At 39.0% G+C, this 24,431-nt stretch overlaps 1 protein-coding gene across 1 annotated transcript in view; it reads right to left on the bottom strand.

Annotated features, from left to right (window-relative positions):
* Nucleotides 1-244: 244 nt before the first annotated feature.
* Nucleotides 245-24,431, bottom strand: part of LOC126161324 (kinesin-like protein KIF13A) — a 136,927-nt gene continuing 112,740 nt past the window's right edge. Inside the window, exons 25-27 of the mRNA XM_049917079.1 lie at nt 20,741-20,938; nt 10,399-10,575; nt 245-1,264 (exon numbers count right to left, since the gene is read on the bottom strand). Of these exons, the coding sequence (XP_049773036.1) occupies nt 1,179-1,264; nt 10,399-10,575; nt 20,741-20,938 (461 nt within the window). The 3' untranslated portion in view covers nt 245-1,178. The remainder of the gene's footprint in view (nt 1,265-10,398; nt 10,576-20,740; nt 20,939-24,431) is intronic.

The raw sequence follows: 24,431 nt of genomic DNA, 5'->3' as shown, positions 1-24,431 counted from the left end.
TCAAAATTTTCCTAACTGTTTTGATCTTGTAAAATATTTGTACCAAAAGATGAATTAGTAGCTACTGTTAACACAAAATTTCAATACCTCATGATTTCCACTGTGATCTACCCATCCACAAGCATTTCTCATTACTTGTAACAATTGTGCACCCAAAATAAAATTACATTCTTCCTCTTTAAAAAAACACACACACATACCACATTAATAAAAAAGGGACAAAAAAGTCAGTCAAAATCAACCAGTATAGTGCACATCTCACATCTTCCTTTTTTTTTTTTTGTTATTACGTGCTATATGGCTACTGGAAAATACTGTAGAAGCATTATTCATGGAATGCTGTATTGCAAAATAATGCAATTGCCACTGATTTGTTGCACTTTCAGTTATATTATTACAACAGTACAAAATGGCCACATCTCTGAGGCCATACTACACTGAGTGATTGCTTGAACTTCATTTAAAACTACCTGACACAGTACAGAAATACTCAGAATTGGTGACATTGCTGTTTAGCAACAGTGGGAATGGATACAGTGCATTAATACCTGCAAGCAGCTTCTGTGTCCTTAGAAAGAAAACCACAATCTACTCCAATAATCCAGATGACTTATGAAAACATTGCTTTTCAAGTTCATCTACTGCACAAAACAGAGAACTGCAAATAAATATGCACAGTACTTTAAAAAAATCTTAATACCAGTGGCACATAACTATAAAAATAGAGGGAAATTGTATTGCAGTATCATCAGTGGTTCAGGATCAGCATTTGCCCTGTTTCTACAAGGTTTGAGATACTTATTTAGAAGTAAAACGTAAACAAAAACAAAAAAAAAAGCTCCAGGTCATCATCTGTTTCTCACTACTTGGCAATTATATAATAGTTTCAGAACATAAGTGGAAATGAACAAAGAATTTAGTGAAAGAATTTTTGTTTTATACACTAAATAACAGGTAAGCCTACAATAAATAACAGATAGCTCTAAATCTGAAATTACACAGACTGTTGAGCCTCCGGTCTCAAAATATACACTCATATTCTACAAGTAAGATACTTATACAGTAATCTGTGCTCAGAGTGAATTTAGTTTGGAGTGAAAGTTGATGGCCATTTGGCTGGACAAATAACCAACAAGACTGTGCGATAAAATCTCAGCACAGCAGGCTGCTGCTGGCAGTTACTTCCTCGTTGTGGCTCGAGTACCCACTGTGCTCATACCTTCACCACGGCTACGGGATCGATGTAAGGTGGACAGGCCTTCACCTGCAATTTATGGAACAATACGAAGCAGTAATGAACAATGCACTCTACAATTAAAAAGTAAACGATACAGAGAGAAGTAACATTTACCCTAAACTGTAATTACATATTATGTACAAATGTAAAGCAAAGCTTGATTAAACAGAGCAACAAAATCCTTTAACTATATTTCTCCAGAATGTTACAGTGAAACAAGGCATTACAAAAGAATATATTGTTGTCATTACTGTGTCTCAAACATTAAAACTATAAGGGTATGATAACTGAAATATCACTATAAAAGTAACAATGCAGCTTCTTTCTTTGCCCATCTGATTTTTTTATATCGCTGTCATCATACTTCAGTATCCTACAGTCTCTAATTTGATCAAATTACTGAATATTAGGTAAAAATTTTATTTACAATTATTATTTACAATGGAAATTGATACTTCTGTTTACCAAATAAAATATATGCTTTCACACATGTAAGCATCTTTTGCAATTACTGTTGACAATGATGATGCTATGTAAACCGTCTGCATACAACTATTTTGAATCACAGGGCATCTCATATACTTTTTGACGGAACATTAGTTATATACCCAACTAAAACAACGAAATAAATCAACTGTCACCACATCACCATTTTAAACACAATATTTCAATGACCAAACGCCATTTTCTTTGGGTCCTACGAGTTTCGCAGTTAGGTGTACTTGCTGCCTGGACTCCAACCAGAATGTTAAATATTGTTTGTATCGTGCCACTATTTATAGCAGAGTTTAATTCCTGATGTCCACTATGTCCTTCGATGGTCTTTTATTTTTCAGGCGTCAGTATTCTGCGAAAATCAAGTTTTCTCAGCATTTTCCAACTCTTATGGGTGTGATGGCCTGTGAGATATCCATAAATTGAGTGCCAAACCACAAGCGTTATTTAAAATGCAACTGCTGTCCATGTGTACTATGTTTTCTGACATCCTTATTTCAATAGACTCCTGTCCCAGAAACTAGGCATTTGCACCATGGTACTGACCTCACTGTATTTCTTTTCATGATTATACTCAAGGCAACGCTCAGTGACAGCTGATTTGCTTGATTGTTTTAGTTGCGTATATCACTGATGTTCCTTATATCTCTCCTTGACTGCTCTGATAGTCTGCCCCATGTAAGACATGCTGCATTCACATGGAATGCTATACACACACTGCTTTCAGAGACCTAAATCGTCTACCAATCTTTTCAGATATTGGACCAGCATAAGGTAGATGAGTTATTTTTGATTTCTCTTCCTCAGTCTCAACCTCTCCCTCAAGTATTCTTAATTTTAACTGCATCACCTGTTCAATTTGATGATCTGAGTCCCCACTCCTTTGGAACACTATTTGTAGGTGGTGCAATTCTTCAGCGAAGCTCTCCTTGTCTGAAAGTGTTATATCTGTTATGCACCAAATTTCTCTGTGGTAGACAGTGATGGCTTGACATTACATTGTGACTTAGGAATGCACCCATTTTTCTCTTAACTAACACATTATGCAAGGGCTGTTGGCCCTCTTTTTCAAGTTCCATCACAAATTTTATACTACGATGGGTGGAGTTTAAATATTCCAAGAGAAGCTTTTCTGCTACTGAGACCACATGGCAAACATGTTGTCCACATGTTGGAAGAAACATATTGGTTTCAACTTGCTGATTCTAGTTCCTTTGCTGCAAAATTTTCCATCTCAGGGTTCGCCACAAATGATAATGGACTATTCATCAGCAGGCCATCAGTTGTTCATAATATTTTCCACTGAACAGGAAATAAGTAGATGTGACAATGTGCCTAAAAATTTCAGCAAACTAATCACTGTACATTTCTGCAATTAGCTCCAAAGAAACAGAAAATAAAAGTGTCTTAAAGAGCGGGATTACATTGAAACTGACCATAATATCAACACCCTGGAGCCGCAATTGACTGAGGCGATGTACAATGTGAGTGGAGTTGTGGATGTGGTGTTTGCACTTCGGCATACACTGAGAATGCATTTCAGGTACTTTGCCAGCTGGTATTTAGGTATACCAATATTACTAGCTACATCTCTCAGGGGAATTCCTTCATTGTGTACTTTAGAAAGACCATTTGATTTGTAACATCCACTATGCTCTTTTATGTTCCTTCGTTTTTCAGAGCTCACTCTGATATTCCATGAAACGCAATTTCTGTCAGGAATGTGACAGTCAGCAAGATTTTAATAAATTCAGTGTCAGGTCCCAAGCATTATTTAAATTGAAACCACCTCCCTATTTATTAGGTTTACTGACATCTTTATGTCAATAAACATTTTAATTATGCTGTCCCTAAAACTTGCCATTTGCACCACAGCACTACTCTTATGTTACTGTATTTCATGATTATATTCGAGGCAATGCCCAGTGACAGGTGATTTACTTGACTGTTTTAGTCGGATATGTCACTGATGTTCCTTGCATCTCTGCTTGGTGGTTCTGATAGTCTACTCCTCATAAAAATCATTTGTGGTAGCCACTTGGAGTGGAACATTTTAAGTATTCCTGTAACATTTAAACTCCATCCATTTCAATAGAAAAATTCATGAAGGAACTCCAACTACCTTTCCTCAGTGTCTTAGTTAAGAGATGAATGCATGGATCTCTGGGTTACAGTGTATATAGAAAACCTACACACACTGACCTCTGTCCCCACACCTCATGCCATCATCATCTGACAAAGAAATTCGGTGCAAAAGACCCTTGCATAGAGCTCAAATACTTTCAGGCATGGAGAGCTTTGCTGAAGCATTACAACACCTACAAATAATGTTTCAAAGAAATGGGCACTCCAGATCATCAGACTTAATAGGCGATGCAGTCAAAATCAAGAATGTTTGGAAGAAAAAAAAAAGAAAAAAGAAAAAAAAAAGATTGAGACAGAAAGAGATGCCAAATATTGCATAACCACCTTATGCTTTCCAATATCTCAAATGATTGGTAAACTCCTATGGAAACATGGCATCAATTATATTTTGCTCCCTTCAACTAAGATAAAAATTACTTTTTGTAATGTAGGTCTCCAAAAGCTCACATTTCATGATAATGTGGCATGTCTTACGTCGGACAGACTATGAGAACAGTGAAGAAGAGATGCAAAGAACATGAGCAATACACCTGACTAAAGGAACCAAGCAAATCAGCTGGTGCTGAGCACTGCCCTGAATATAATCATGAAATGAAATGAAATGTAGTGAGACCAGTATTGTGGTGCAAATGTCACATTTCTGGAACAACATAATTACAGAGCCTATCAAAATAAAGATGTCAGAAAACCTAGTAAACAGAGATGGCAGTTCCAATTTAAATAACTCTTAGGGTCCGACATTCAAATGCCAGCGTTTTGGCCACACAACGCTGAGTCGCAGTGACGAAGCAACTTGTGAGAAGTGTGGAAAGGCAGCCCATGACGCTGGGACAGATTGTCGATCCCCAGCAGTCCGTATTAACTGCTCTGGAAGCCATCCAGTCTGGAGCCAAGCCGACCCTGTTTTCGCAGAGGAATGCAAAATTCAGGAAATCAGAGTGACTAAGCGGATCCTGTACACAGAAGCCAAAACGGACTATCAGGCGATGAAACCCCCTGTCTTTGCCACTTCTTACACTTCGTCGGTGCAGAAACCTGTTACTAGGGTCGACACTTCAACTCAGACGACATCCAGTGTTCCCTTATTTACCTCTAGCACCTGTACTTGCACATGTATGTGCCAAAGTAAAGCAAAAGACATAGCGATTCAAACAACTACAAGGGAAGAGACCAGTAATGCTTCCACAGTGCACAGCCCAAAGTGTGTCCCTCAACACCAAGTTTCGTTGAAGAAATGTGGCTCTCACCACCTCCTTTCCCCTTCATCCTTGCTGGGAAAGCGAGCAGGGAAAGGATCCCAACTTACGGGTCGAAAGCTGACCTGGGCGCCATCAGACGTCATTCTGGCATGTCTGACTGATGATGAGGACATAATCGATTTTGATGCCTCATCACTAGACCCAGTCAGCCCCAAAACCCCATCTCACTCTACAAGCGCCTCACCACCTTGGCACAGAGACGGGTAGATCGAGACCACATTGACGAAATGGATACCATACTTCAGTGGAATATAAATGGATACAGGACTCATCTCGTGGAACTGAGACTCCTTGTAAAGGACAGACCCTTTTGCCTCTGCCTTCAAGAGACTCATTTTAAAGAGACTGACACACCTTTACAAAAACAGACATAATGTCTTATGGGATAGCAGCAATCAGTGATTTTATAATGTTACTTAAAATCCGTCTTGATTGCAAAAAATTTTTTTATTATTCATATGACCGGTTTCGGTTCATTCAGAACCATCTTCAGATCCGATATTTCAGTTACAGGAATAACCCGTCCAAATCCAGCAACTTCCACATGCTACGTCACATAACATAATGTGACGTAGCATGTGAAAGTTGCTGGATTTGGACGGGTTACTCCTGTAACTGAAATATCAGAGCTGAAGATGGTTCTGAATGAACCGAAACCGGTCATATGAATAATAAAAAAAATTTTTGCAATCAAGACGGATTTTAAGTAACATGACACACCTTTACTTGGAGGTTATCACCTTTATAGAAATGATGACCTTACTGGTGACAGGCGTTGCAGTGTTCGTAAAGGACACTTTTCACTCCTCACCTATTCTCTTAACAACAACACTACAAATGGTTGCTGTTCAGATAGTGGCCCATGTTGACATCACAGTGTGCTCTGTGTACTTACCACCCCATAAGGCCCTTGATAGTAGGGTCCTCACTCATCTTCTTGATGAACTACCATGTCCTTTCTCCTTTTGGGGGACTTCAATGCACACAGTGCACTGCAATATGGGGTTCTAACACCACTTGCCCCTAGAGTCAGGTACTTGAGGATATGCTGCACACAACAGATCTTATACTGCTGAACATGGGTCAAGCCACACATTTTAGCACCGCTACAGGTTTGTCTACAGCCATAGACCTCTCCTTCCGCTCGCCTGCTCTTGAGGACACTGCTCAGTGGGCAGTGCATGGTAGTGACCATTTCCCAATCTGGATCCATCTGCCCAATGGAGCAGATACTGAAGAAAGCCACTGAGATGGTTATTCAAGAAGGCTAACTGGATGCTTTACAGGCAGTTAGCTGAGCAATGTGACAGGATCCAGGACTGGGTGGATCACATTACAGCTGTGATTCACCATGCTGTTGATGCATCCATCTCAAAGTCTGTGAAAGTGTGCCTAGAAGGCGACCTGCCCCTTGGTGGAATGATGAGTGTCGCTTTGCAATCAGGAACAGAAGGGCAGCAATGCGCAGATTCAATCGATGCCCTACAGATGAGAATCTTGCAAACTTTCGAATGGCGCGTGCAAAGGCGAGGAGAATAATTTGGGAGAGTAAGTAGAGGTCTTGGCAAGAGTTCCTGAACTCCATCAATAGGTCCACACCTGCATGCAAAGTATGGGAAGCCATTAGGAGGATCTCGAGGCACAACTCTCAACCGCCAAATAGCAGTTGTATGAATACAGAGGTCTCTTGTAACTTCAACAATGGATATAGCTCAGATAATGGCTGAATCATATAAATCCATTACGGCCGATTCCAGCCAGGATCCCACCTTCCATCAATATCAGGAGGCACAGGCAAAGGCTGCTCTTGATTTCCGTTCCACCAACATGGAAGAATACAACCAGCCTTTCTCTCTGTGGGAGTGACCCCTGGAAACAACCAAATAACCTACAGCATGTTACAACAGTTGGACTGATGGTCGAAGGAAGTCCTCCTTCAGCTCTTCAATAAAATTTGGATAACTGGTGACTTTCCAAACTCGTGGAAGGAATCTATTTTAATCCCAATTTTAAAACCAGGAAAAGATTGGACAGACCCTGGTAGTTATTGTGGTATTAGCCTGACAAGCTGCGTGGGAAGGACACTGGAGTGTATGGTCAATCAGTGCCTAGTGTTGGTTCTGGAAACCGGGTCCCTACTCAGTCCCTCCCAGGGTGGGTTCAGGAGGTATTGCTCCACTCTTGATAACCTGACAGTGCTCGAAGTGGCCATTCGACAACCTTTCCTTCATAACCAACACTTCATCAGTGTTTTCTTTGATTTGGAAAAGGCCTACAATACTATCTGGACACATAATATTTTGTTGCAGCTCCATGTTTTAAAACTGGGGGACAACAATCTTACTTTTAAGGAAAAGGTGAAGTATCTGGGTCTTATCTTTGATGAGAAGTTAACATGGTTGCCACATCTTAAAGAACTGAAACTGAGATGTCTCAAGGTCTTAAACATCCTTAAATGTGTTTCATAGGAGCTGACAGAGCACGTCTGCTCCAACTTTATAAGGGATTCATGTGACCCCGGCTTGAATATGGATGCCATATTTATGGGTCAGCAAGGCCTTCATACCTTAAAATGCTGGCTGCAGTTCACCACAAGGGTATTAGGCTGTCAATGGGGGCCTATCGTATGAGCCCTGTTATTATTTTGTGTGCAGAGGCTGGTGAGCCTCCGCTGTCTATTCGACATCATCTTCTCATGGTACACCAAGCATATAGAGCTTTGTCCATTCCTACATAACCAGCATGCAGTTACGTTGTTCAGCCACCACTGGAACGGCTGTTCGATCATCAACCACAAGCAACACGACCATTTGGGATCTGTGCAAGGGAGAGCCTTGAATTATTACAGGTGAGGGGCATTAAGGTCCAAAGCCAGAGGTGGAGTAGGGTGTCCCCCTGGCTACTGCCAAGGCCTAGATTGCTTTCAGAACTAACTGCTTACATGAAGCATTGTACCCCATACCATGTTTCTAAAATTAAATTTAATGAAATTTTACGTAGCCACCCAGATTTTATTACCGTCTACACGCATGGTTCTAAGCAGGGAGATGTTTTTGGTTGTTCTGTCGTGTTCCCCGACACTGTGCTCAGGATAGAGCTCCCAGGGCAGTTTTCAGTTTATTACGTGGAATTGTTTGCTATCCTGGGGGTGATGGAGCAGATGAGACAGCACCGTGACAAAAAATTTATCATCTGCTCTGATTCTCAAAGTACCCTTCTTGCTGTTGGACAGATGTACCCATTGGATCGGATGGTGCAACAAGTGCAGGACGCTCTCCTCCTCTTGAACAGGCAAAACAAGGAACTCGTTTTTTGCTGGGTTCCAGGGCACATAGGCATCCAGGGAAACGAATTCACTGCTGCTGCTGCTGCTAAGGAGGCTTGCTCCCTTCCTCCTCCTGCCAGCTGTTCAGTCCCTCTGCGGGCTGTCACTTCATTTGTGGCCAGGAACGCTGTATGTTGGTGGGAGTCCCAGTGGCTGGAAGTGAGAAACAATAGACTATGTCCCATCAAAACTTCAGTGCAACCATGGATCACCTCCTTCCACTCGTGATGGTGTGAAGAAGTAGCCCTTACTTGGCTTAGAGTGGGACATTGCGCACTGACAAACGGCTTCCTCTTACGTCAGGAGGAGCCCCCTGTATTTCAGAGATGCGGGACACAGCTGTCAGTGTCATCTTTTAACTGAGTGTGTTTTATATGACGATCTGAGGGTTAAATGGGTCTCCCACAGGATCTTCCCCCTATTGTAACTGATAATGAGGAGAGTGTTGTTCGTGTCTTAAAATTTTGTGCAGTGTCCAGAATTCTTTCCAAAATACTTGGTGTGAGATCTTAATGTATCATAGAGTGACTGGATCACATACTATTTCTAAGTAGTCATCTAGCCATTGTTATTTGTCCCTTTTCTTAATAGCATCCTCACATGTATTTTCTCCATGATTTTATTTAGTTATCCCACTGTGTCTTGTTGGGGTTTTATTATGGGCTTTTATGAACCTGACCTTTTTGGGGTTTCTTTGCATTTCCTGTGGTGGGATCAAACATAGTTTCCCAGTTAATTATCTCTTTCCATAGATTGTGAAAATCTTCTTTGGTATAACATTAATGCAAGGGTGCTGATGACCCAGCTGTTTAGTGCCCTCCGCCATAAATCATCATCATCATCATCACCGGCATTCAATTTGTTAATATCTCGCTGGCTATCACAACCGCCAGAGTTGGGAAACACTGAGAGGATATGTCTTTTGTGCTATATCAGAGGGAGCTCTGAAAAATAAAAATGCATCAAAGGGCATAGTGGGTGTGAGGTATAGGACTCCGCTGTAAATGGCATCAACAACAGTTCACAGTCTGTAGTCCAGGCAGCAAGTACACATAACAGCAAAACTTGCAGCACCTGAAGAAGATGGCTGGGCCAGTAGTCAAAATATTGCGCATAAAATGATAGCAACAACTGGGCAGAGCACCCAGGAACACACTATTATTCAACATCTGTGGTGTTATATGCAAAATTTATAAATGGTCCCTTTCATAATTGTGCTTTAATTCAGTGAAAGGAGTTTGTGTGCATCACCAGTTTAGTACTGTTGTGTCTGACTCACATTTGACTAGTTGTCCTTTTACTCTTTCACACCTGGGGATTTAAATCAATGCCCACGAGCAGCCAATGTCTGTAATTGCTTTGTGTCTTAATTCATAGTGGCTGCTGGGTTGAAATGGTATTATCATACACTGTAAGGTGGCCTACAGAGTATGGAGATAAATGCAGATGATGGGTAAGAGATGGAAGGGAGAAGCAAAATGAAATTTCAAGCCACAAAATAGGTATAAAGTGCAGAGACAATTAAAGGACCAATTGGAAATAGAAGAATATTTAAACATAAGTGTAGATGGTAAGCAACAGTAAACTGTCAAGAAACATTGAACAACAGATGATTCCACATGATATGACAGAGTTTAACAAGGTAGAAAATAAGTAAATGTGAAAGAGAGATGAGGCATAGGCACAGACTAAGTGTGACAGTTGAAAGTTAGTACACAACTACAAGAGAGATCAGATGAGGTAAAGAGAACACTGAAAACAAAAACATGTTGTACAACAAACAGCCACCTGCAGAGGGCTGACATACTAATCTGGGAGGATGACTCCTTATCAGTTCTTAATGTATGCGTTTCTTTTTTTTCCAGCCTAGTAAAAAACAGCATTTACACTTGCACAGTACACTTTGAAAATATTACTGACAAAAGCAATAGGCATACCTCTACTGCTGCTTCTCTTCATTGAACCACTAGGTGGAGCCGATTCAGATTGTCGATTTCCAGTCCTCATGGCACGGCCTCGTCGATCTTGTATTAATTTATCTGCTCGTACAAAAATTCCACACTTTGGTTTGCAAGTGAAATACCGCACACCCTGCACAGTACCATCATTCTTTCCTGCAAAAGCGAAGGGGTGCCTGTGAGCACATGGCAACATGATTACAGTGTGGGAGATCCTTTACATTAAATGTGAACCTCTTTCATTCAGCACTCTTCATTTAAGTTTATCATGAGGGATGCAGATAAAGCATGCTAAAGTTGTCATAATTATCTGACTCACAGCTGAAAAATCAATTGGAAGGTGATGTAATTTTTTTAAAATTTCCACTGAAGTGTTAATAATCTGTCAGTTAAGAAATGCTAAATGTAACAGTTATAACAACATGGTTCCCATGACTCTTACTCCACTTTTCCATTTGCTTATCCCAGTCTTCAAAGCAACCACAAAATTTCAATTCTGCTGCCCATCACAGTTCCCCAGATGATGCCTTTTTAGTGGCCTTAAAACTGTGCAGTTTGAGATGTTCTTTAATTTTTGGAAATAAAATATTCATATAAATATTATAAAATATTCACATTTTGGAGAAACGGGGGTATTCAAGGATGGTGTTTCTTGTTCAGACTGAAAGCTCCTTGTTAATGATAGTCATATGAGTGGATACAGTATCATGTTAAAGCATCCACAACATATATATAAAACTTACAAGAATTAAACTGGGTAACATCTTTGATAACTGCCAACATTTTGACAGTTGAACACTCTGCTATCTGTCAGAAAGCAGCAAGCAGTTAATAGTCTGTGGTGATTTCGAAGCAGATTTTCTAAATGATTATGACAGGAAAACTGATATGGAGACCTTATTTGGATCCTACAATTTAATCATTTAATCTAACTCTCCAACATGGGTGGGTAAAGACAGCAGGACCCTAATAGGTATTTTTTTCATGAAGGTCAAAGCAAGGAAATAACTATATACCCAGTGACATATACTGTTTCTTGTCATGATGTGCAGTTAGAATAAATGAGATAATGCCTTACAGTACAGACCCTTCTCAGCAGAAATCAGTTATGATACTTAAGGATAGTTAACAAGAGATGACCTGGTGTGAAATTTATAGTGAACCAGATTCTCACATAAAAATGTGTTCCATGATTAATTCACATCATTATTTGGAAATAGCTTTCTGCTTAAGCTAATCAGAAAGGTCATCAAATGTACAAATAAAAAACCATGGATCACTAGAGGGATTAAAGTATCTTCTGAAAGAGAAAAAACTATTCAAAATTACTACAAGAAGTTATTTAAAAAATCAAGAAACAGGCACATTATGCAGAAGCCAATAATTCAAAAAACAGACTTAAGGCTATACGGAATGTAGTGAAATGATAGACAGAACAACTGGCCAAAGAACAGGATAACATCACTACTGACTTAAACGGAAGAGCTATAAATGATGAGTTGCAGGTAGCAAATGTGTTTAATTATCATTTCTTATGTATAGTAGAAGATAAAGGGATAAACAGTTGATGAGGCGCAGGTAGCAAATGTGTTTAATGATCATTTCTTAAGTATAGTAGAAGATAAAGGGATAAACAGTTCAAGGGAAAAAGCACAGCAGTGCATTGAAAAAGTAATGCTCATAAAATTCAAACATATGAATGTATCACAAACTGTTTCATTTGAAATTAAGAAAATTACATTGTCCCTCAAAACTAAAAGTTCATACGGATTGGATGGTACTTCCGACAGAACACTAAAGATTTATTCCCATATAATAAGCCCTGTCTTATCTGAAATATGCAACTCATCATTTACTCAAGGCATTTTTCCAAGAGACTGAAATGTGCCTTTGCTACACTGCTCTTTAAGAGAGATGATAGGAGAGATGTCAATAACTGCTGGCATGTTTCGCTACCTACTTACATTATTTTCCAAAATCTTAGAGAAGGTGACATATTCCAGAATAATATCCCACCTATGTAACAATAATATCCTCTGTAAATCACAGTTTGGATTTCAGAAGAGTTGCTCTAATGAGAATACCATTTAGATGTTCACCCACCAAATTTTACAAGCATTAGTAACAAAATAGCATCAGTTAGTATTTTCTGTGACCTATCTAAAGCATTTGACCGTGTGAACCACAATATCTTCCTAGATAAACTGAGATTTTATAGCACTGATGGCATAACTAAATAATATACAATGTCATATCTAACCAAAAGAATACAGAAAGTTTCACCTAGTAGTTCAACCAACGTAATCAGGGAAGATTTTTCTGAATGGAGAGCAATCACATGTGGAGTTCCCAAGGCTAAATCTACGTCCGCCATTGTTCTTCATATATGTAAATGATCTTCTGTCTATTATGCAAAAACAGTATTAGTTTTTTTGTAAATAACATTAGTATTGTATTTGACCCAAGCAGGCACACAGCAACAATAGAAATAGTAAAAAATGTTCTTAACAGTGTCACTGACTGGTTTCCTGCAGATGGTCTTGCTTTCAATTTTGAAAAGATACAACATACTCAACTATGAACATCTAGAGGTACTACATAAATAAGTGTGCAGACAGTGTGGAAATAATAAATAGGGAGGAAACTTTAAGATTTTTAGGTGTCCACATTGATGAGAATTTAAACTGGAAAAAGTTCATTTTAGAACTTTTAAAACAACTTAGTTCAACCGTATTTTCACTTAGAATCATTGCAAATCTTGGGGAGAGGCAAGTCACTAAGTTGACATGTTTTGCAGATTTTATTCATTAGTGTCATATGGAACACTGTTCTGAGGTAATTCATCTTTAAGAAAGAGTCTTCATTGCTCAGAAATATGCTGTATGAGTAATATGTGGTGCTCACCCATGATCATCTTGTAGGCATCTGTTTAAGGATTTGGGCACTCTGGCTACTGCTTCACAGTACATTTATTCCATCATGAAATTTGTTTTAAATAATCCACTGCAGTTCAAAAGGGATAATGTAGTAAATATGAGGGCCATTCAGAAAGTAAAGAATGCTTATTTTCTACAGAAATTTTTAATTAATATTTTTTATTTAATCATGTCAGAAACACACAATATAGCTTACAAGTTATACAAAATGTTCCAAAACATGGTACTATAAGCATTACAATTACAATTAAATGCGGCGTGACCAGTATGCAGCAACTTTGCATGCTTTCTTGGTGGCATTGATGACATTCTGTGGCTTGCATGATGTTGGGCATAGGCTGCAGACAAGAAGATGACTCATTGTCAGTTCTTCACCACATTCATACGCTGTGGAGTCGCATGCAAATCCCCACTTTTTCAAGTCGGTCTTCGTTCTTCCAACTCCAGAATGCAGCCTGTTGAGGGTCTTCCATATTGACCAGCTTTCTTTGTGACCTGATGGGAGGCTTTCGGTTAGGATTATCCACCCTGTAAGGTGGCTGGATCTGGAACACCATGAGTTGAGTCTGAAGTTCGAAGGTGGTTCAGTGATGCTTTCTGTTGAATGGTGAAAGCTTTTCCTTGACTCGATCCTTGGTACTGCTGGCTGATACCCGTGTAGTGTATGGGTCTTCAGGTTCAATGCCTTAGACTTTTCCAGTCTGGATACACATTCACGATGGATATCTTGAGGTGGGATGCCCACTAGACAATAAACTTTATCAAGTGGTGTAGATGTCTAACATCCCGTAATGAGTCTGCAGGTTTCATTCAAGGTGATATCCATTTGTTTTATTATGACTACATCTGCACCACACAGGGCAAGCATATTCTTCAGCTGAATAACAAAGAGCTACAGCAGAAGCTTGTAACAAGAAATTCTTAACATGTAAGGATGCGTCCCCCATGTTGAAACCGATAATTTCCGGAGAATGTTGTTCCTTTTAGACATCTTCCATTTGGTGTTCAAGCAATGTATTCTGTAGATAAGTGCTTGATCAAGAGTTACTCCACGATATTTTGGGGGTGAAGCAGTGTTGTAATTGCTTACCTTCCCAGAACATCTGCAATTTCCTTGCTGCATGTCTATTTCTAAGATGGAAAGCATAAATCTGTGTTTTTGCTGGATTTGGCTTCAGCTGGTTGTCTTGGTAATAGCCACTTAGAATTTCTAGAGCATGGGAGAGCTTGTCTTCAAAATGTTCAAAAGATGTTCCTTGAACTGCTAGACCAGCATCTTTGTCCCTTGTGGGCAGGGCTGATCATTTGTGCAGATGTTAAAAAGTATAGGAGCTAGCACACTCCCTTGTAGAAGGCCATTCTTTACATTCCTCCATCTGCTCTGCTTACCTTGAAATTCAACAAAAAACCTTCTGTTCTGAAGAAAGCACTCAATCATTTGGGTGAGTTTGTAATCCCCAGTTATGTTAAGCACTTCATTTAGCAATGTGCGGTGGTTAACAGTATCATAGGCTTATGTCAAGTCAATAAAAGCTACACCAGTGACTTTGTTGTTCTCATCGCAGTCTTCTATATATTGTTTTAGGTGAAGTACTTGTAAAGTACAGCTTTTCCCTGGTCGAAATCCAGCTTGTTCTGACATGAGCAATGGTTCTACCACATCAGACAGTCTGTCCAGAATCATTCTTTCCAATATTTTAGATAAATGACACAGTAAGAAGACTAGTCAGTAGTTGTTGGGATCACTCGCATTCTTGCCAGGCTTGAGCATGGCAATAACTCTGGCTTTTCTCCACAATTTGGGGATTTTGCAGTAGCTGATTCAACTGTTGAATAAGTCCAAGAACTATTGCTTACTGACAGGACCAAATCTTCTAAGTTGTTCAATGCAGATGTCATCCATAACTGCCGCCTTACCAGTTTTGCATTTATTCAGTGCTCTATTCATATCTTCCATTGTAAGATGATAAGAGAATATGCTGTTTTCTTGGCACATCAGTTTTCGCAAAGTAAAATTTGAAAACAAGCTGAAAAAGTTTCTCCATATCAATTCCTTCAATTCTGTAGAAGAATTTATATTATTGTAATGTGTAAAGGGTGGTGGGTAAGAATACTAACTCGTGTCTGTATTTAATAATAATAACAATAAAATAATAATAATAATAATAATAATAAACAAAAGACATAAATGTTCAGCATTTAGCTGTGTTTACAAAATAATGTGTGATGTTAATTTAAAATGCTTGTTCCACATCATTTCATTATTATTTACCATGTAAATGATCCATGGTACATGAAACTACCCAACAAACTAAGCCTGTCATTTTAAGGCACAAATTCAGTGTGAGATGGTTGTGCAAGGCAATTTAAGTCCTTAGTAGGTGGGGTTATGCTGACCTGGTAACATAATATGGCATTTGCAGAACAACAACCAAACACTATAAACAACTAGTGCCACCAGAAAATCAAAAATGACCAATATCATAAGTTACAGATAGTGAATATTACTTATCAGTAGATGAGTAAGTAGCAGTATCTCTGCCCCTCTGTTGCACAACCAAGGAGACAGCAGGACTTGAAGCAGAATTTAGAGAAAAAACCTCTGTCTCAATTTCTAAGATCACTTGCTAATTTAATCTAAACTGCTTCCTTAATAACACTATCCCAATAGCTGGAAGTACACACCAGAATCTATATGTTGTTACATTCCATAGGCTGTACACTACCTAGGTGATGTTTTGCAATAGCAGATTTGCTTGGCTGTTATGCTGCATATAGGGAGCAATTTTGTCTACATTCTAAAGTTAATGTTAGAAGCATGGGCATAAGCAGGAGCACTCCGGAATGGAATTTTATATTGTAGATAATTGCAGTGCCCTCTGACACTACCAAAAAACGTACACTCCACTTAAATGTAGTCTGCATACACCGAAGTGACAAAAGTCATGGGATACCTCCTAATATCATGACATACCTCTTTTTGCCCAGCCTAGTGCAGAAACATGATGTGGCATGTACTCCACAAGTTGCTGGCAGTCTCCTGAAAAACATATTGAGTCATGCTGCCTCTACAGCTGTCCATAACTGCAAAAGTGTGTCAGTGTAGGATATCGTGCACAAACTAACCTATTGATTATATCCCATGCTGGGCAATCTGGGTGGCCAACTCGAACTGTTCAGAATGCTCTCAAAACAGTCACGAACAATTGTGGCCCAGTGACATGGTGCATTGTCATCCATAAAAATAACATCACTGTTTGGGAACATGAAGTCCACAAATAGGTGCAAATGGTTTCCAAGTAGCAGAACGTATCATTTATAATCAATGATTAGTTCAGTTGGACCAGAGGATGCAGTCTATTCCATGTAAACAAAGCCCACACCACCAGCTCAGAACAGTGCCTTGCTCACAACTTGGGTCACAACTGAACCCTACTGTCAGCTCTTACCAGCTGAGATTGGGACTCATCTGACCAAGCCACAGTTTTCCAATCATCTAGAGTCCAAACAATATGGTCATGAGCCCAGGAGAGGTGCTGCAGGGAATGTTGTGCTGTTACCAAAGGTACTCACGTCATTCATCTGCTGCCATAGCCCACTAACACCAAGTTTCACCACACTTTCCTAAGGAATATGTTTATCATACATCCCACATTGATTTCTGCAGTTCTTTCATGCAGTGCTGCTACACAAATGATGCTGCTCTTGTTAGTTAAGTGGAAGGCGTAAGCCATTGCGTTGTTCGTGGTGAAAGATAACACCTGAAATTTGGTATTCTCAGCACACTCTTAACACTGTGGATCTTGGAATATTGAAATCCCTAATAATTTCTGAAATGGAATGTCCTGTGTGTTTAGCTCCAACTACAATTCAGCATTCAGTCTGTTAATTCCCATCATGCAGCCAAAATCATGTTGGACACCATTTTGCATGAATCACCTGAGTACAAATGACAGCCCCACCAATGCACTGCCCTTTTATACCTTGCGTATGCAATATACCACCATATGTATATGTGTATATCACTATCCTAAAACTTATCACCTCAGTGTACTTTTCTTATAAAGCTTGCACACGGGTGAGTCTGCTAATAAATTCATTAATAAAAACTTTAGGCCACTTAAATCATAGATAAATGTTTTATGGTATGTGGGAAACTATTGAAAATGTGTGTTCCTGAATAATGGTCACCTTGCCGGGTCAAAGTGGTTATGTCTTCATGAAGGCTGTTATTTCTGGTACTTACTCCATGAACTAAGTTGTTGATTTCAACTGGAGATAAATTACTTATGATAAATTTCATACAGGGATAAATACACTGTGAAGTACTAGTTAGGACACAGTTCTGTAAATGGGCTTCTGAAAGATATTGAATTCAAACTATATGCTTTTGTCCTGACGAGTTCCACAGAATATGATACCACATGAGACTGAGGAATAAAAGTAAGTAATGTCTGCCAACTTTTTTTTGTTTAAAACACCTATGCCTGATAAAATTCTCATAGCAAATAATGATTTGTCTGTATATTTCAGCAGTTCTCTTGTAAGCTTTTCCCAACTGAATTTATTATCAAGTTTTAATCCAAAGACTTGAACACCGTCAACCGCCTCTACAGGGTGTATACAGGGACAAGGAAAAAAAATTCCCGGATTATTCCCGGATTTCTCCCGGATATCCCATTTAAAAAATATGCTTTTTCCCGGGCGACCTACTGTCACTTAGCACAGAAAAAGTTCCCTCGGAACTGTAAAACTTATCAATCCTTTGAATGGTTAACGTTTTATATAATCGCGTAGAACTTCCCGGAAAAAAAAAAAAAGAAAAGCCGGAGCAGAGAAGTTTTGGAAAGACCTTTGATTTGCAGCAACATATACGCTGCATATTTTCGTATTACGAAAGTATAAATTCGAATTGCACCAAACACAGCTTGTTAGTTTCCGGAGCGTTGCAACCGAGGTTGTGATGTCCTTTTGTAAGAGAGTCATATCTCAAACCATGAGATCTCGCCAGCCGATGACAGCAGCTATTCAGAGCATAGGGCACGTGTTATAGTCAGCCACTAGCAAGATTACTGGTTACATAGCGCAAACACACAAGAGGAAAAGTTAACGGTTTACATTAATGTACACAGTACCGTATATCTACAAGAAAAGCTAAGCTTTCACGTGTAATATTGGTCTTTTTTTGGTGTGATATACTTTAAGATACATCACACAAATGTGCCAGTAAATTTAAAATTGTGACATAAATGCCTCGGCTCGAAATTCTTGAAGTGGCTGGTCCTCAAACTGTTCAGTTTCGAACGCTCTGTGATTTAGATATCCATCCCACTTTCACACACGTAACATAATTCATCTAGCGTAAAAAGAAATTTACTTTGAAAGTAACGCTTTTCTAACCACCGTTCGCAATACTGTTAGTTATAGGTTCGATTTACCAGTTGCCAGAGAGCGCCAAAAACGAATTATTGTGCGTGTGCAACTGCAGTGGTGTAGGAAGCCCGCATGTTCGTGTGTATAAAGCACTAAGAGAGCTTACACTACACCATAAAAGAAACAGGGCATCAGAGGATACTCCAAAAGGCATCAAAATTTCGTGAATCGTACTAAAATGCATAATTCGGCTTGAAGTGCACATTGGTTTTTTCCAGATTCACAATGAGGTAGGTCCCATCTGATATTAAGCTTTTCAGTGCGGTTTTTGGGATGTAAATTTTCTTGGAGTACCAGTACTCTACGATCTAATGTTTGGTTCTTTATTATGGCATAATGCCATACATGGCAGAAGATGATAACGTGCACTTGAAATTCACCGAACAGTTGGAAGTAGCCAAAATTGTTAAATGAAACACTTCGTTTCAAATAAAATGATTGCCTCAGCGGAATTTCTTTAGCAAACTTGCAAAAATAACTTCATTCTTCTGCAAGGCGATTAATGCTTGACTGCTACTAACTTGGACAGAAAATAAAATCAGAAACTGAAATTAATAATATATTTTTGCCCTCTGTAATTATGTGAATGCATTTTAATTCACTTGATAGCTCCCGGCCACAGAAATCCGTTTTGTTTTCATTTGACGTGGGAGCTGTACACGAAGAGAAGCAGCGAAATCACTTAACGTAAACACGGGTCACGTGGAGACTAACCCCCTCCCCACTACAACTCAGACAACTCTGTGCAAGCGCGAATCTGGCAGCTAGGGCGTGCGAGAAAAATATTTCTCGTTTGCATCTGGCTGCTTGCTGCTACTACCGATGCAGCTAACAGCCAAACTTCAAGAAGCGGGAAGCGAGAGAAGGTACTGCTTATACGCGAGTCAAATGCGCATGCGCAACAGACTGCTGGCAACTGGTCAAACGAACCTAATGTGAACAGTTGTGACGTATTGCTCATAGCAAGCAGTTTATTGTTACGAAGAATTACAGTCTGCGCCCTACGGCCTTTAACATATTTTTGGTATCTGTAGACGCTTGTGCGTGCACGGTGTTTTGTTGTCGTAAAATGCACATTTCCTTTGCCACTACAGTTTTATTTTTTTCCCTCTCGTTTATATTTTATTGCTGCAGTATCATTCTCCAGTAGCAGGATACAATAACATTCTTTGCTAGAGAATCAATTCTGCAGTCAAAACTACAAAAATGTAACTGAAAGCTAAAACAATGAAAAATTCCCGGAATTCCGAAAAATTCCCGGGTTTTTCCCGGTTTTCTCCCGGATGAAAAAATTCCCGGGTTTTTCCCGGAATTCCCGGTTGTCCCGGGTCGTATACACCCTGCTCTACCTGCATGTCCTGCATGCATATATTTTAGGCCTATGTTGTACAGAAACCTCTTGCAGTTTCTGCACTGCATATACTGATATTTTTTAAATTTATATCCACTTCCTGCTCCATACAGAGCTATTCACTGTTATTTTCATTCGACACACCAAGAGACCAAAGTCTTTTTTATTACTATCTAATTCTCATCGTGACAGTTTACTTCAAGACAAAACCTCCTTCATGGGTCTTTCTCCCAAAAAATTCCATTTTTATTTATCTATTACTATCGTTCCAGGTGCCTTAAATGCACAAATGTACAATATACAGGGCATGTATCAGTTTACTTGCATCACTTAATCTCAGTTGTCTTCTCCCTTGCAGTATCACTTACTATGAAGTAAGTAAAATGCACTTCATTATCATCTGTTTCTGCTCTTATCTTCAGTGTCTGATTCTCAAAGTTCAAACTTTTCTTGGAATTACAAGAACCACCACTGACCCTACTTCTGTAGACTATTTTAGTTAAAAAAAGTTTCATGCAGACAAGAACAACAATCAAAAGACATGAGCATGAAAATGTGGCAAATCATAGCCTTTTAACATGTATTTCAGAAAATTTATTACCTGTTGGGGCATCCAGAGCCACGCCTACCCATGTTCCTTGCGCAAATTCAGTTCCGCCTACATAGGCAACAACACCTGAAGAGTTATAGGGTCGAATAAGGACACTCTCACCTACTACAACCCATTCAGGTATGGGTGCATCTGAAATTCTGTTTAGATCACGACGTGATCCAAATGAACTTCCAGCATCACCATCATCTGTAACATAATGCAGGAGTTTCAATTAGACGTTATACACAACCAAATATTACAAACTGCATCTCAAAAATAGAAAAAATCAATCATTTTTATGTTGTGCTGGTTAGATTCCAAGTTATTTATTATTATTTTTTCAGTTTATAGCTTTTAATTCTTTACTTTTCCCACTAAGTATATTTTGGAAATGATGTTTTAGTTTATATGTGAGACAGAAGCAGTGTGCCTGCCAATTGCTACCATCTGGATTAGGGCTATCATACAAAATAACAACAATAATAATAATAATAATAATAATAATAATAATAATGAAGGAAAAACTGGTTTGAGAATTATGGAGAATGTATCCTTCAAGGGGAATGGTTTTGCAGTACACACTACAAATAGGTTATGACCAAGCTTGGCTTCTCTTTATCCAATGACAGAACCTTGGTAATGTCCTTCAGGTCCTACAATAAAACTCTCTGTTCCATTTCCATGCTCCTACCAATGATTGTGATTAGAAAAATCCTGAGACCACAAACCAATGCTTGCTGACTTTCAAGGAGACCCCACATCACCATATGTCTATTTTGTTAAGAGATTTCAATACCCAAATCGGAATCCAACATGAAAACTGAAAGATTACTGGAAGATATCCAGCCTGTGACACAATCAATGTCAAACGTTTAATCAGCCTATGCACTAACTATGGACTACTACTGGTGTCCAAGGCATTTAAACATCTACTGAGGAAGACCAAGATATATCGCAGCCCAAACAGCATCTTGGGTGAGTTCCATATCGACAACGTAGCAATAGACAGACAAAACCATTGCAGCATTATGAATGTTATGGTGCTTAGAGAAACTAACTTCAATTCCAATTATTACCTATCACTGGTCAAAATGAATCTAAGGCCTCTAAAAATACACCAATAATACACCAGTGAAGAATAAGAGATCCCTATATTTGATTCACGAAACTTTAATATGATAGTACTAGCTAACAAAAATGACTGAACCAGAATACCAACAGGGTGAACACCTCTATACACCAGAACCAAATCAGAGATGCCATAGTAGCAACAGCTCAGGAGACATTCTCCAGCAGAGATAAGAGGAATAAGCACAACTGGTGGCCCAGCAAGTGTGACGATGCTACAGATGCACAAGAATGATGTCAACTTACAAGCCTTTATTACACACAGGAAGCTCACAGTCAGCATCATAGGAGGGGCAAAGAGGAAGTACAATGCACAATTTATTCAGCATGTGGAGGACAACCTTAAAGGGAAGAACCAGAGAACTATATAAGGGCTTCAAACAACAGGGAACGCAGTACATATTGCCTACTTTACATCTCCAGTGAGAAAATGGATCACTGTGCACCAGTGATAGAAAATGGACTAAAACGGTAGCTGATTGCTTCTAGAAACTTCTAAGTGCCAAAGAATCCACTCAATAACTTCCAGTTAGAGAACCTACTAACCCCAACACCAAGCATATCCCTCCTCCCACATACATAGGAAAGGAAAATGTCATACATCTCCTCAAAAACAACAAAGCATCTGAGAAATATGGTATAGAGACATAAATGCTGAAATTAGCTGGAGAAAACACACACAAGCTTATACAGTACACACACTAATCCTGGACACACGAGCTAGCAAAAAACTCCCGGATAACTGGACCTCAGCCATTATCCACTCAATTCGCAAAGCAGGAACAAATCTGATCCTGGTAACTACAGAAGAATATTGTTGCTTGCAGTCATGCACAAAAGCTTTTCGAAGATCTTCAACGACACATAACGAGACAGCAGGACAAGGAGTTAGAGGAATATCTTACAGGTCCTGTATTGAACAAATACAAAACTTTGAGACCACCCTGCTATACAGCAAGAAACAAGCCAGGCAGTGGGTAGCTACCTTCATAGACTTCCAAAAGGCCTATGACTCTTTGGATAGAACCATGCTCTTTGGAATGTGAAAGGAACTAGGACTGAACAAAAAACTCAATAGATTGGTGCAAGTCACCCTGTGCAACACTAGATCGAAAGTAGAGTTTAAAGAGTTACACCAGACCAATACGGGGGTAAGGCAAGGAGATGGTATTTCATGTATAATAAATGTATGCAACTTTGTGACAAAAGCGTGCTGTAATTTTTTATTCTTAAATACTGTAACTTGGGTCAGCATTCAACATATACTTCTGCTGACTGTTAGTGATGGAAGCTTCCAGTATATCTATCTACCTATCTTTATCTATCTCGTGAGTTTTTTTTTTTTTTAAGTATAAATCTCTTATCATTTAGATCTATTATCTTTTATTTAATCTATTTAACAATTATTAATTTATCTGCATGTAGCGATGGGTGCGGGAGTTCCGAAAGGCAGGAAGTAGCACGCACCTTGCGTAAGCTGATCACAAAGCCATTTTGTTTGCAGGTGAAAAAGTATGTTTGGATTCTGCTAATGCCACTAAATTTGGAAGGCTGACTAACTGAAGATAAGATGTTATATATGAAGTTATATATGGAGACCATTATGTACAAGAGTTAAATGTTACAAAAATTTTCTTCACTATAAAGTAATTGGATAGATAAAAAATCTACTCACCAAGCAGTGGCAGGAGAATACACAAATCAAAAAAGGTTTTATGTATGCACGCTTTCAGAGCCAGTGACTCCTTCTTCTTTAACCTACTGAGTGTAGACTGGGATGTCTATGGATTCACTGTGGGAGGTGCAGACAGAAAGTCATGCAAAATACTTTTGAGCATGTTTTCTGAAATCTGTCTTGAGCAGCTAGCTCAGCAGCCCACACACAGTGGTAATATCTTAGACCTTTTAACTACAAATAGGCCAGGGATTAGTGATCATGAAGTCATTATAGCAACTATAATTACCAAAGTTAATAAATCAGTAAAGAAGGCTAGGAGAGTGTTTCTGCTAGATAGAGCAGATAAGCAGTTGATACCATCTCACTTCGACAATGAATTGGAATTACTTAGTTTTAATAAGATGGATGTAGAGAAATTATGGGCAAACTTTAAGAATTTTAAGAAGATTATAAATCATGGTCTGGAGAGTTATGTGCCGCATACATAGATAAAAGATGGAAAAGATCCACCATAGTTTAATAACTAAATTCAAAGGATGCTCAGGAAGCAGAGGCTGCTGCACTCTCAGTTCAAAAGGGAACACACAAATGACAACAAGCGAAGGTTAGTAGAGATTTGTTCATCTGTGAATAGATATATTTGCAAATCATACAACTACCACCATCACACTTTAACAGAAGATCTGACAGAGTATCCTAGAAAATTTTTGTTTTATGTAAAATCGCTAAGTGGGTCTAAGGCTTTCATCCAGTCCCATGTCGACCAGCCTGGTGTGGCAGTTCACAATAGCAAAACAAAAGCCGAAGTTTTAAATTTCACATTCAAGAAATCGTTCACGCAGCAGAATCGTACAAACATACCATCATTTGACCATCAGACAGACTCCCATATGG

This window comes from Schistocerca cancellata, chromosome 2 (assembly GCF_023864275.1).
Source record: "Schistocerca cancellata isolate TAMUIC-IGC-003103 chromosome 2, iqSchCanc2.1, whole genome shotgun sequence".
NCBI classification, from domain to species: Eukaryota; Metazoa; Arthropoda; class Insecta; order Orthoptera; family Acrididae; genus Schistocerca; species Schistocerca cancellata.
The sequence above is the reverse complement of the archived record's forward strand: the minus strand, read 5'-3'. Positions and strand labels throughout refer to the sequence as shown.